We start from the raw sequence: 14,009 nt of genomic DNA on the forward strand, positions 1-14,009 counted from the left end.
CTGAGGGAGATGAGTTTATTCATGAAAATGTAAAGAATGGGGATGTGCCATTTTAATTATGAACTCTTTAATTATGAACTCTGAATTTTTGAATGTATCTATATTTAGCTATAATTTTTTTTCCCAAAAGTGAAGCCGCCTATTCTCTAGTTGTTTGTTCTTCCCACTTGATCACACTAAAAGAGTTTAAACTTTTCTTCTTTTCCCTAATCTTACAATTGTTTCACCTACCTTTCTTATTCATTAATACATACTGAATTTCTTAGCTTCTCTGTCCTCATAAAAGTTGGAAATAGTGCAGCAGAATGTTTCCAGGCTTTTTAACATATGTTTATAATCCAAAAAGAATTCAAGTTCCTTCAAAGTTTAGAGTGAGGTGGAATATGATATTATATTGTTCCATTGAGTAATTGTGATATTGCCTTAAAAGAGGCAAGAGGTTTTCTACTCTTAATTTTTCATGATTCCCCCTCACACTCTTTTGTCCCAAGTTAGGGATACTCACTAAAATAACAAAGTGATGCCACTGTGCTGACATTTTAAATGATCAAACAAGAAAGGTGACAATTGCAAATCAGTGGGACCAAAATAAATAAGCTTGAGTTTAAAAAAAACTATTTCAGAAAACTACTTGTGATCCTCCTGACCACAAATGAAACGTGGAGCCACCTCTGTGATGTGAAGAATTCCAAAAAAGACTCAAAGTTGCATCCACGGTGTAGAACTGTGACCTGAGGCAGGTACTATGTATGGAGAAGCATGGAGCCTTCTTTAGTGAAAGGCCTCATAATCTGAGGGAATTGTCACATGCACATCAATGTACAGTGTGTGAGAAGAGCTGAAGGGATGAAGGATTCCTCTCTCACAAAAGGCGCTAGAATGATGAGAAGCTCCCCAAATGCATGTGTAAAATCTTTTTTCAGGCATTACGGCCATATTTTACTCTTCTAAAGTGTGGTGAAGACTACGAAATTGTCTAAATTTGATTTAAATAAAATATCAATGGTATAGTTACTTTCAAGTCATGTATCAAGCTCTTTTTCTCTGTAGTTGCATTAAAAATGTGGTAATAGTAGAAGCATAATCCCTCCCAGCACTGGCGGTCCCTCTTGGTGGCGGTAAGCTGTAGTTGGGGCCCCACTTGCATAGGTTCTTTGGGGGAAGTGGTTCCTCATGGAGTTTTACCGGCGGAGATGAGTCCACTCTCCATCTCTGTGCTCGCCGTTGCTGCAGCTGTTTGTCTATATGCACACGGAGGTGCATGAGGGCCTATAAATTACTGAGACGGTCCGTATGGGCCAGCTCATCCAGAAGCTTCAATGACAGAGCCTTCTGGAACTGATCAATGAGGGCCTCCTGGTTCCATCTCAGGTCCTGGCTTATCAATTGGAAGTTGCTGGTATATTCTATGATTGACTGTCGCCCCTGCTTTAGCTCAGCAGCTGCTGGTTCGCCTTCTGGGCCTTCACGGCAGGGTTGAAATGCTCCCGGTTTGGACCGGATTACCTAATCCGGTAGCGATGGCAGCGGGTGGTTCGGAGAACCCGTAGCAAAAACCCCTGCCTCACCATGCCTAGCTGAGCCGCACAATCATCAGAGGCTTTTTAAAAAAATTTTAAAAGCATTTTTTCTACAACCTCTTCAGCCAAGCTAAAGGGAATAGCCAATGGTTTATAATGGGTGTCAAACTAGCGGTCCGAATGCATCACATGCAGGGCACACAAACTCCCAGCTTCACAAAGGCAAACAGCGTCACGATACGTCACAATATGTCACGTGACACGATCGAGTTGTTTATAAACGTGTGGTTTATAAGATAGGCTCATGATCCAAAAGGATCTTGACAGACTTAAAACTAGATTCTATCTGATGAGAAGAATAAGGTTTTAAACTTAGGGAAGAAAAAAACCACAAATGTATTAGTACGGAAGATATTGTAACTGGTTCAACAGCAGTAACTGTGAGAGGAATCTAGAGTTTTAGGGGGATAAGCACTTAAATATGAGCCAGCAGTATTCTGCAGCTACCAAAAAAGCTAATGCAGCCCTAGGATGCATCAATAGAGGGACAGTATCAAGATCATGTGAAGGGTTAGTTCCACTTTATACTGCACTGGTAAGACTACACTTGGAATACGGCATCTAGTTTTGATCACCATGATACAAAAAAAAAAAAAAAATGAAACTCCAGAAACAGTGCAGAGAATAACAACAAAGATGATTAGGGACAGGAGACTAAAACATGAAGAGCAGATGCAGGAACAGAATAGGTCAGGGGTCGGCAACCTTAAATACTCAAAGAGCCATTTGGACCTATTTCCCAAAGAAAAGAAAACACCGGGAGCCCCAAAACTCTTTTGAACATCTAAAATGAAGATAACACTGCATATATCATTTTTTATATTTATGCTATGTATAAAAAAACCATAGCATGTTGCATTTATGAAATCAATGAACTGCTACAGAGAAAACAAATTTTTATTTCTGCATGCAACAAAAACATTTTGAACTTTGAAAAAAAAAATGGGTCGAAAAGCTCAATAAATCACCTGCCGGTGGGTGTCGCACATAGGTAGTTGTGACACATATTTTGAATGACGGAGCCACAGCAGAGGGATGAAAGAGCCACATGCGGCTCCAGAGTCATGGGTTGCGGACCCCTGGGATAGGTCTAATCTAAGGAAGAGAAGGATTAGGAATGACGTAACAGAAGCCTTTCAATACTGAGGGGCTGCCACGGATAAGAAGAGGTCAATCTATTCTTCAAAGAACCAATGAAATTTGAGGAGTTGATGAGGAGCATGAGATGAAGTGTACTATGTCCATTTCTTCTTCTTCTTTTCTTCTGCCTACCATTTCAAATCCTTCACTGTGGGGATCAGAGATCCTGAGGGAGGGAGGCTTCCATCAAATCTCCCCCAGGAACTGTTTTTTTAAGTAGGATTTCTCAGGAAGATCCAGGTAAGGATAATTCAGGAGGTAATATAAGGCAGTGGTGGGATTCAATTTTTTTTTACTACCGGTTCTGTGGGCATGGCTTGGTGGCAGGGGTGATATCTAAACATTTTCCCTACCTGTTCTGTGGGTGTGGCTTAATTGGTGGGCATGGCTTGGTGGTCAGGTGATCCGGTGGGCATGGCTTGGTGGTCAGGTGACCCGGTGGGCGTGGCAAATAATAAATAATAAAAATAACAAACAAAATACACAAAACAATAAGAGGTACCAAAAACCAACTTTCACACTTTACACACACAACACAACACAACACAACACAACTGACTCACACACAATGTAAAAGCAGCTGCACTTGACTCAAAATGGGCCCTGCAACAAGCAGAAACCTCACACAGCCACAAAAAGCTCAAAAACCAACTTTCACACTTTTTCCACATAAAATGCCACATACAGCTTTGTGAGATTTTGTGTGTTTGTGTAGTTAGAGTGAAACACTACAGAAACACACCAAATCTCAGAAAGCTGCACAAATATTTTATTATTTTATTTTATTTTATTTATATTTTTAGATAAAAGCAGCTAAATTTAAAACTTCTTTAACTTTAAATTGCTATGTCTAAAAAAAAATAAAACTCCTAAAAAAACCCACCAATTTTAACTATTTTTTTAAAGCTTCCCCCCCCCCAAAAAACCCAGTTACTTACCAAATTGAAGGCACAAGGCAGGCAGATTCAGTTGCTCACTGATGAGTTTGATTGCAGGCAGGCAGATTCAGTTGCTAGCTGATGCAATTGATTACAGCAGCCGAAGCAAGGCAGGAAAAGCGAGCAAGCCCGAAAGAAGCAGTAAACTGCCAAGTAGACAAGTGGGGACGGTGCGATTGGGTGGGCATGGGCGGGGAGGTGAGGGGGGGCAGGGATTTTTGCTACCGGTTCTCTGAACCACCCGCTGCCATTTCTACCGGATTGCCCAATCCGGTCTGAACCGGGAGCATTTCACCCCGCTTGATGGGCATGGCAGACGAAGGATACTGCAAAATCTCGATTATTATTATTATTATTATTCCAGGGGAAGGATACTGCAAAATCCCCATTCCCACCCCACTCTGGGGCCAGCCAGAGGTGGTATTTGCCGGTTCTCCGAACTACTCAAAATTTCCGCTACCGGTTCTCCAGAACCTGTCAGAACCTCCTGAACAGCACCCCTGATATAAGGTCCTCCTATTCCCCATAGAGATCCCAACCGTTTCATCTCTTTCTTCTATAGAGCAATTCTTCCTACGTTACTAATTATGCATTTTAAAATTGGGTCTCCCTCACAAAGAAGAGTAGAAAGGAATGGACTCTTCCTACGGTAGAGCTGAAATAGAGGTTAAAATTCCAAGTAAAGTAAGAGGAGGAAATTATTAGGTTTGTATTATGCCTTTCCTACAGAAAGTCAAGCTAGTATAGATAATACTGTCACCTTTCTTACCTCTTGTTTGGGTTTGCTCTTTTTTTTTTTTTATTCCTGAGCAACAAAAATTTAAGTGAAATTGTTATTAGGAAATGTTGTTTTTAAAAAAATACAACATTCTTTACTAAATTATAACATTGCCCAAAGGAAGTTGAGAAGGCTTCCTGATCAAGGGAAACATGAGAGCCCCCTCCTGGCCCTGCAAGGGAAATGCGCCATCTCTCCTTTTTTCATGAGCACCTTCCATGTACAGAAAATCCATTAGAGGGCTCCCTCTGCAAAGAGGAAGGAACACCATGCACTTCAGCGTTGAGCCGCTGTTGCAGGTTGGGAAGGCAGTGACATCACTAAGCCTTGCCTTTCTAGGATGCTGGAATCTCTCTCTCTTTAACCCTTTAAGCTTCGCAGGCAGTTAAAAAGGCTGCAAGGAAGTCTTGAAGGAAAGAGATGGCAAGGGTAGGTGTTTGTGGGTGGGTGGGTCCTATACAAGGAAAGGCAGAGGATTCTCGCAGTAGAGAAGGAAAGGATATATACCAATCTTAGGAGTGGGAGACCCCCAGATCCCATGTTTCCCTGCCACTCTTTTCCATAATTGTAACAGGGAGGGATCAAAGCACAGCTGCCAGAAGATGCATGCTGCCTTCAGGAAGAATTCCAGATCCCAGAAAGGAAAGGGATAGTCCTTAACCATTTCCTGGGAAAAGCTGGGTAGGGGAAAGGGGGAGCTTGCATGGCAAAACTCAAGCAGGAAACAAAAACAACTTTGAAAGGAAGAGAGGCAAAAGATGACGCCTGTGTTCTCACTCTGTGCTGGATGACACTAAACTAGGTTTGGAGCCTCTTGCAACTCAATTTGTTTTAGGAAGGTAGTGAACCAGGTCATTATGTTAAGCTGTAGTGCATTTAACCCTTTATGTTTCATATGAAGTGAGCATAGGAAGAAATATCCTTCTGGGTTCAGTTCCAAGTGGGGAAAAAAGACACTGGAAACATGGAGACTGCTTGGAAAGATGGTTTAATGGTGGACAGGAGTTCCTGAACAGAAAAAGGGCGAGATACAGTGAGTCCCCGGGTTTTATGCTCTCTCTGGCTTTGAACTTCCTGGGCCCCCGAAAGAGTATTCTGATTGGTTGTCAGACTCCCAGGGGGTGGGGGTCTTAGCTAGCCCTGCTGGCTGATGTAATCTTCCCAGGTCACATGTGGTGAGTTTCTGTTGCTAGATGGGTCCTATTGTGTTGCAGATTATGGCCCATTAACAAAGGTGTGGGGGGTGGGCAAGAAGCTGCTTTGTCTTTAAAACATGTTTCTCCATTTCTCATCCAGGGAAATATAATATTCTGCCTTTTTAATATTTCCTAAAATATTTCATTCTTCCAGGAAAGGGGTGGGTACTAACTTCCTACATGAGCACATTGGATTTGATTGACCTGTTTGTGCTTAGGACACATTGTGTGAACCTGCCCACCGGTGTGAAGGAAGAAAGAGAAATGGAGCAGGGTCAAAGGATTGTCATTTCATTTTTTTGTGAATGGAATTTTCATGCTTTGTCAACTTGTTCTGGGTTTTTGTATGTTGTATGTTGGGTGAACCCTGCTTAATAGGTAAATGTAGATCTATATTTTTAAAAAACACGCCTTTCCCTTTGAGTAAAAAGAAATTGAAATTATCCAAAATGCCATATGCACTGAATCTTCCTGATGGAAGTCACCACTCCTTCTATGGGGATGAGTGTCGATAAATGGTCCAATCTACTACTTTAGGGTTGTTTGAATTTATTCTTTTTTCTATAAGAAATTTGCAAAAGGAAGGCCGTTTGTTGATCTTTGTGTAGTTATCACTTTGGCAAAGAGGACTTAATGGCTTGTTCTGGGATTTCCATGGCTAAATGAACATTGCTATGAATGAAAAAGCATTTGGAGATACACAACTTTCCTTGCACCAATTTAGAATTGTGTTTTAGGAGAGAGAAAGAATGGCAAACCGTCCTTTACCAAGTGGGGAAAGTGGAAAAGGATCTTCCGGTGCTCAGTCTGGAATCGACGGGGAGATCTGGGCAAGAACTGGGCAGAAGATGCTGGAAGAAGGAACCATCGTTTCACAAGTTCACGCCTGGAACTTCAGGAGCTTCCAATACAAGGAGGATGAGGGTCCCCGAGGACTTTGCAGCCGGCTCCATTCCTTTTGTAGTCGATGGTTGAGACCAGAAAAGCACACAAAAGCGCAGATGCTGGACCTGGTTGTTCTGGAGCAGTTCCTGGCGCTTCTGCCCCTGCAGATGGAGAGCTGGGTGCGGGAGTGTGGAGCAGAGACCAGCTCCCAGGCGGTGGCCCTGGTGGAAGGCTTCCTCCTGAGCCAGGCGGAGGAGAAGAAGGAGCATGTTGAGTTGCAGGTGAGAGGACGTCCTCCTGGGATTCCTTGAAAAAGTTAAATATAATAAACGAGAAGTTCACATTTTTGTATCCTTTCCTTAATCCTTTTATTAAGCTTATCAAAATATAAAATACAAAAAAATGAAAATAGTAGGAAATGGGTGGTGGGAAGGGAAGGGAAAGAAGTGTAGGGGAAAGGGGGAAAAAGAAAGAAAACCATTGACTTTTTTTAGTGCAGTCACATAAAATGGTAACATTACAGCTTCAATGTTTTACTTTTACATATTTAATATGTACCAGCAAATTCTGTAACAACAAACGTACGTAATCAGCAAAACTCAATCAAAGTTTCATTTTTTTTCCATCTCTGCTAGTTTCATCAGTTTTCCCAACCACTTCTCCATTTGGCAATTAACGTATCCTTCCGCTTTTATACATAAAGGGTTCTTGATGCTCTCAACATATATAACAGCAAAATTCAAGATAGTTTTTCAATCTCTTTGTCTATTAAACCTAAAAGAAAAGTCTCTGGTTTGATTTTCATACCCACTTTAAGAATCTTCTGCAGTAAAATATAAATTTTACCCAGGGGTGAAATCTAATTTTTTTTTGCTATCGGTTCTGTGGGCGTGGCTTAATTAGTAGGCAGGGCTTGGTGGTAAGGTGACTAGGTGGGTGTGGCCAAGTCAATGTCACTTCTTTGCCCTTTTTTAACCTACAAAACACAACACAACACAACACAACTGGCTCATCCACAATGTAAAAGCAGCTGTGCTAGACCCAAAATGGCCCCTGTAAAAAGCAGGAACCTCACACAGCCACAAAAAGCCCAAAAAACCAACTTTCACACTTTACACACACAAAATTCCACATACAGCTTTGTGAGATTTTGTGTGTTTGTGTAGTTAGAGTGGAACAGTACAGAAACACACTAAATCTCAGAAAGCTGCACAAATATTATTTTATTTTAATTTATTTTTATTTTTATTTTTATATAAAAGCAGCTAAATTTAAAACTTCCTAAACTTTAAATGGCTAGGTCTAAAAAAAGAACAACTAAAAAAACCCCCAATTAATTATTTTTTTTAAAGCTCCCAAAGGGGAAAAAAACTTACCCAATAGAATAGGGGTCTCCAACCTTGGCAACTTTAAGACTTGTTGATTTCAACTCCCAGAATTCCTCAGCCAGCTTTGCTGGGAGTTGAAGTCTACAAGTCTTAAAGTTGCAGATAGACCTGCTCACCGATGAGCTTGATTGCAGGCAGGGAGATTCAGCCGCTTGCTGATGCAATGGATTGCAGGTATTACAGCAAGTGAAGCAAAGCAGGCGTTGCGACCAGTAGCTAAGGTAAGGGGGGGGGAGAAAAAAAGAAACTTTTTTTGTTTTAAATGGGTCTGACAATCCAAGCTGAGTTGCCTGATTAGCAGGCAACTCAGCTGGGATTGTCAGAGCTTGGATCATCAGCGCTTGGCTCGTCAGAGCCATTTAAAAGAAAAAAAAGGCTCTGATGATCGTGCAGCTCAGCTGGGCATGGGGGGCGGGGGGCAGGAATTTTTGCTACCGGTTCTCTGAACTGCCCGCCGCCATCGCTACCTACTCGCCCGAGCCAGTCCAAACCGGGAGCATTTCACCCCTGATCTTACCCCAGTATTTCTTTGCTTTGTCACAAGTGCAGCAGAGATGGTAAAAAGTTCCTTTTTTACATTTAAATTTCAAACATGTATTTGAAAGTTCTTTATATATCTTTGGTAGTTTAACAGTAGAAGGATACATCTTTTTATAAAAGATTTATTTTAAATTATAATTTAATACAAATTTTAAATTCTTCAACCACGTCTTCCCCTGTTCAGGCATTACATTATACCCAAACATCTTTGCCTTTGGATCAATGTATTCAAATTTTGAAGTTTCTTACCAGACTTTCCTGGCATTCATACTATGTGTAGATGCTTCACTAATCTTTGTGTAGTTCCCTTATCCATTCTAGAAGAAAGATTTTGCACAGGGATTTCTTTCTTCCTTCCCAGCCTAATTGATCGACAGCAAGTGATTTGCAGTGGTGTTCACCGGAAAAGAAACCACTTCATGATGTGTGATGTCCATTAATTCTTTTCTCCTATTTCAAGTCTTTCGCAATGGAGATCAGAGATCCTGAGAGAAAGAGGCATCCGTCAAATCTCCCTGAAGAACTGTTTTTCAGGGGGATCCCTCATGGAGATCCAATTCAAGACACCTCAGGAGGTAATATAAGATCTTTCCACTCCTTTGATCAATCCTAACTTTCTCATCTTCTCTGTGTCCTCTCCTCTATAGCATTCCTCCTCCCATTTTACTCATGATGCTTTTTGAAATTCTGTCTCCCTCACAGGGAAGAATAGAAGGAAGTTGACTCTTTGTTTTAGGGGAGCAGAAACCAGGATTGAACCTCCAACTCAGGTAAGAGAAGAACATTCATTTACTAGATTTTTATTTTCCATTTCCATCAGGAAATCAGAGGATGTGGACAGCATAGGTAGTAGTCATAAGTGTGGAAAATGGGCATGTCATTTTTTTCGCTGCTGTGTAACTTTGAACAGTCACTAAAAATTAAAAGCTGTTGTTAGTCGGGAACTACATGTAGTGTCTTCTGCCATTTTGCCCTCTGCTTTTGGTTGGAGATTCTTTTTAGGAATTTTTTTTAAGACTAGTATTTTAAAAACAAAACTCTTTTGCTAATTACCATGTTTACCCCAAAATAAGACCCGGTCTTATATTCTCTTAGGCCCTGAAATAAGCACTCAGGCTTATTTTTGGGGGTGTCTTATTTTTTTCACATAAGGAGGTGGCGAGCCTGTTGGCCCAGCCCTCTCCATCCCACCGCCTGTCTGCCTTCGGCCACAGTGGCCCAACCTTTCAGCACACCCCGGTCTCCACCTGCCCTGCTTCTTGGGCCTGCTGCTGCTGGGACACTTTTGGCCCCTGACTGCCAAGGGGCTGCCTGTGCTGTGTAGGCCTCCTGGCAGTGCTGCTTTCGGCCATCTTGCTGGGTTGCTCCTGCCTGCTGCGGAATGTGTCATCCCAGATCTATGACTTATGGAGTGCTCCCCTGCTGCAGGTGGAGCTGTGACACCCACGCTGCCTCGCACAGCCAGCATGAGAGGTAGCACCCACCAGGGCCACGGCTCGAACAGTGCCAGGCTCAACTCATAGCCCGGCGCTTGCGTAGACCTGCGGGAAGGAGCTCAGCAGTCCAAAGGTGGCAGTGCGTAAGGCGGCATGTTTCCACCAGTGGCCATTGGCAAAGGGGTCTCTGGCAGGCTGGCGATTGGAGGGTGCTCCGGAGGTCGTAGATCTCGGCCGACTTGCCCCGCCCCAGGCAGGAGCAGCCCAGCAGGGTGGCCAAGAGTAGCGCTGCAAGGAGGGCAAAGAGCTCCCATGGAGCCAGCAGCAGTACGGGCAGTCGCTCATGCCAGTGGCTACAAGGGAGTGGCGAATGTGTCAGAAGGGAAAAGCAGGACTTGGCTTACAGCAGCTGCCTGAAATGTGCTTGCAGCGACTGCTGGACACGAAGTGGGCAACCCTCTGCCTCCGCCGGCTGCCGGTGCTGTCCCTGCATGTTTTGGAAGGGGGGGCGGGGAAATCATGCAGTCTCTCACCATTGCTCTACAAAGCCGAGCATAGGGAACAACAGCTGCACCTTCTCCCTTCGAAAACATGCTGGGATGTGATCTAAGTAAGACCGGCTTGTCCTACTGTTGAAATGCCTCCAGGCTCTTTCCTGAAGGGAGGGTGGCTCTTCTCTGTGTTTCGCCATCATGTGCAGTGCAAGGGGCAGTGCGCAAGTCTAGTTTTTGTTTTTGATGCACTCGCAGCAACTGGGACTGCTGCAGGGGGCACCAGCAGCAGGCGGACTCTTGCTTCTCCCCCCATTCTTTTCTCCTCTGCTTCAGCCCAGGCCAGCCCTCCACCCAGCAGCTAAGGATGAGGGGCTCGCCCACCTCTCCATGAGGCCCCTCAGGGAACTTGGCGTGCAAATCAAAAGAAAGCGTTGCGAGTCCAGGTGTCCTTTCCGTTTGTTCCCCCTCCTCTCTCTCTTGCCCCCTCTCTCTCCCTGGGAACTGTGGGGAGAGGGGAAGGCCATCAAGGGGACGCTGGCAAGGCACTCTTGGCAAAGCCTCCCTGTTGCCAGAGCCCAGAATTTTAAGGCAGAAAAGTGAAAGGGGGGGTGCATTTCAAAGGCCCTGGAGAAAAAGAGCAAAGCTCTTCTGTTTGCTGTCCGAAGCAGATGCCGAGGCCGACCCTGCGGGAAGCAATCTGCTTCTCCACACAAAACTTCATGGGCTTTGCAGAACCATAGGTCTGCAACAACAGTTTTGCCTCCTCCCTTCGAAAACACGCCAGAATGTAATCTAAATAACACCAGTGGTGGTGAAACGTTTCCCAAAAAGGGGGACAACCAATGGGAAGGACGAATGGACTCGCAGTGCTTTGTTTTGATTTTGGCGCTGCTGCTGGCTTGGAAAGAATGCCTTTTACACTTTAGTTTTGGCATGCCGTGTCACCCGAGAGGTTTCATGGAGAGGCGGGCAAGCCCCTTGTCCTTCGCTATGCGGCTTCTCTCCCCCGTTTCTCCTGTGCTTTAGCCCAGCCTTGCCCTCTTTCACCCTCCAAAGAGGGAGGCCAAGGTTCAAAGGGGATGAGAGAGCCAGGACAAATCTGAAAGAAACAGACCCTTCCTCCCATGCCGGTTTTCCATGAGCAAGCCCGGGGAGCAGCTGACAAAGAGGCAGCCCTCAAGCAACTGCTCTCCTGTTCCTCCTTCTTCCTTCTGAAGTGAGAGTTGAAAAACTCCATTGTTTCTAATCACCATCGCACTGCCTATCTTTGCTTGCTGAGTGTGTGGCAGAACTGGAGGACTAGGTTGGACCGTGGGGGCTGAACAAGCACGGACTACGGCGTGGCACCATCCCGGCCTGCCCCTTGGCTTCAGTCACCTCACGGAGGCACCAGGAACAACTAGAGGTGTGAGTGTGAGTGGAAAAGGCACATTATCCGGCCCGCAGCTGTGGGCAAGCAAATATGGACAGAGTGGCAGAGGATCCACATGGCGCATCTGGTAGGTCAGATCGTGAACCTCCCCACCCACCTGCATCTCTGCCAGTGCCACTGCTATGAGGCGAGGCAAGTGATGGGGCAGGGATGGCGCCACGACGTAGCCCCTGCTGTCAGGTTTCGAGGTCATCTAGTTGATGTCAGCCCTTCAAGCTGCATTTACTCTAGTGCTGACATAAGAAGGAAAAGTGGAGGCGTCTGGAAAGGGACGTTTGACTTTTCACCTACTTATTTTCCCTGGAGATAATATCCCCTAGGAGATGGGATGGGAGGGGGGAAATTCCTTTGAGCTGGAGCAGTAGATTAGAGGTAGAGTGACTTGGAAGATGGCCAATGAGTTCAGGGGAGTGTGGAACGGAAAGGGAGGGTTTTGGGTCTGGAAGTCAGTGTTGGCTGTCTGTCAGGTTTCGAGGTCGTCTCAAATAAATTGCATTTCAAACAAAGTCTTTGAAGAAAAATTCCCATTTATTAAGCACAACATTCTAACTCCGACTCCATCGCAGCCAACACTGACTTCCAGACCCAAAACCCTCCCTTTCCGTTCCCCACTCCCCTGCACTCATTGGCCATCTTCCAAGTCACTCTACCCCTAATCTACTGCTCCAGCTCAAAGGAATTTCCCCCCTCCCATCCCATCTCCTAGGGGATATTATCTCCAGGGAAAATAAGTAGGTGAAAAGTCAAACGTCCCTTTCCAGACACCTCCACTTCTCCTTCTTATGTCAGTACTAGAGTAAATGCAGCTTGAAGTGCTGACACCTGCATTCTCAGCCCCCGCCATCCAACCTGGTCTTCCAGTTCCACCACACACTCCGCACAAAGACATGCCTCCCGCCCGCCCCCATGCAGGCTGCAGTTGCTTCCAGACACCATCTGGCCCCACGCACGTGCTCGGCACCTCCTACGATGGCCATGCCCACTGCCCCACCCTCCCTGATGACACTCTGAACTCGGGCTTATTTCGGGGTAGGGCTTATATTATGAGCAGCAGTAAAAACCATGCTAGGTCTTATTATCGGGGTGGGTCGTATTTCCTGGGAATCACTATATTCATGCTTTTCAATAAAAAATGTTTTATAGAATTCTTCATGGTGCCCTTCTTTTATGTAATTCTTTGAGTTGGATTTCTGCAAGGATCCTCAAAAATATTTAAATATTCAGACTGGCAAATTACCATTTTTGAGAAGAATGTCTACCATATTCATAAGAAAAGGATGTGGTTAATAGCTAAGATTAAATCCTAGGACCGTGGTCATATAGACATGTCTCCAAGTAAAACTTGTTCTGAAAGAGAATATAAATTTTGCTTTCAAAGTAAATATTAATCCCCTGATTTTTGCCTGGATTTGGAAGCCAAACAATCCCCCTTTGGATTAATAGATCCAGAAGGAAGAGTATTTTGATGATGGTTGGCTGGCTGGCTGGCTGTTTGGTAGATCAATTGATCAAGGAGGAAACTGGGTTTATTTAACCTGAATGGCACCGAAAGTCCAAGAGAATCATTCAAGTTGATAAAACCTGCCTAAAATATTTCTTTAGTCAAATGCTTTTTGTTCTGTCCATTTTGTCATCTAAACCACGGATTACTAAGCACAGCCACTTACTTCAGTGTATATATTTGCTTTGGGCATTTCTAAATAAGAGGAAAGATGCTGCAGTCCCTCCTCGGTCTGTTCTGTACTTTTTTTTTTTCCTTTCAGGAGAGTCTTGTGTCCTTTGAGGAGGTGGCTGTGTATTTCCCCGAGGGGGAGTGGTCAAAGCTGGATCCTCACCAAAGAGCTCTGCATTGGGAAGTCATGCTGGAGAATTATAAGAATGTGGTCTCTCTTGGTAAGGGTTTCCTACTCTCCAGTCAGAGAGTTCAGGAAGACATTTCGTAGTTTATTTATTATTTATTATTCAAATTTCTATACCACCCTTCTCCTTTCGGACTCAGGGCGGTGAACAGCCAAAATAAAAACATCTATACATAACATTTACAGTTAAAAATAGAGTTAAAATAATTTATAAATTTGGCCCGTAATTTAAAACTTGTCAATTTAAAATCAATATTAAAATTTTAAAACTAACCCTAAAATCAAGACAGACCGGCTAACTGAAAAAAATAAGTTTTTAGGGCCCGACGAAAAGTCCGGAGGT

General features: G+C 44.1%; 1 protein-coding gene across 1 annotated transcript in view; it reads left to right on the forward strand.

Annotated features, from left to right (window-relative positions):
• Positions 1-6,351: 6,351 nt before the first annotated feature.
• LOC117673942 (uncharacterized) overlaps positions 6,352-14,009 on the forward strand; it is an 85,774-nt gene continuing 78,116 nt past the window's right edge. The window contains 4 exon segments of the mRNA XM_087885173.1: positions 6,352-6,798; positions 8,906-9,020; positions 9,148-9,215; positions 13,571-13,700. Coding sequence (XP_087741299.1) covers positions 6,382-6,798; positions 8,906-9,020; positions 9,148-9,215; positions 13,571-13,700 — 730 coding nt within the window. The 5' untranslated portion in view covers positions 6,352-6,381.

The sequence above is a fragment of the Pantherophis guttatus genome, chromosome 2 (genome assembly GCF_059756535.1).
Source record: "Pantherophis guttatus breed Tessera chromosome 2, ASM5975653v1, whole genome shotgun sequence".
Classification (NCBI taxonomy): Eukaryota; Metazoa; Chordata; class Lepidosauria; order Squamata; family Colubridae; genus Pantherophis; species Pantherophis guttatus.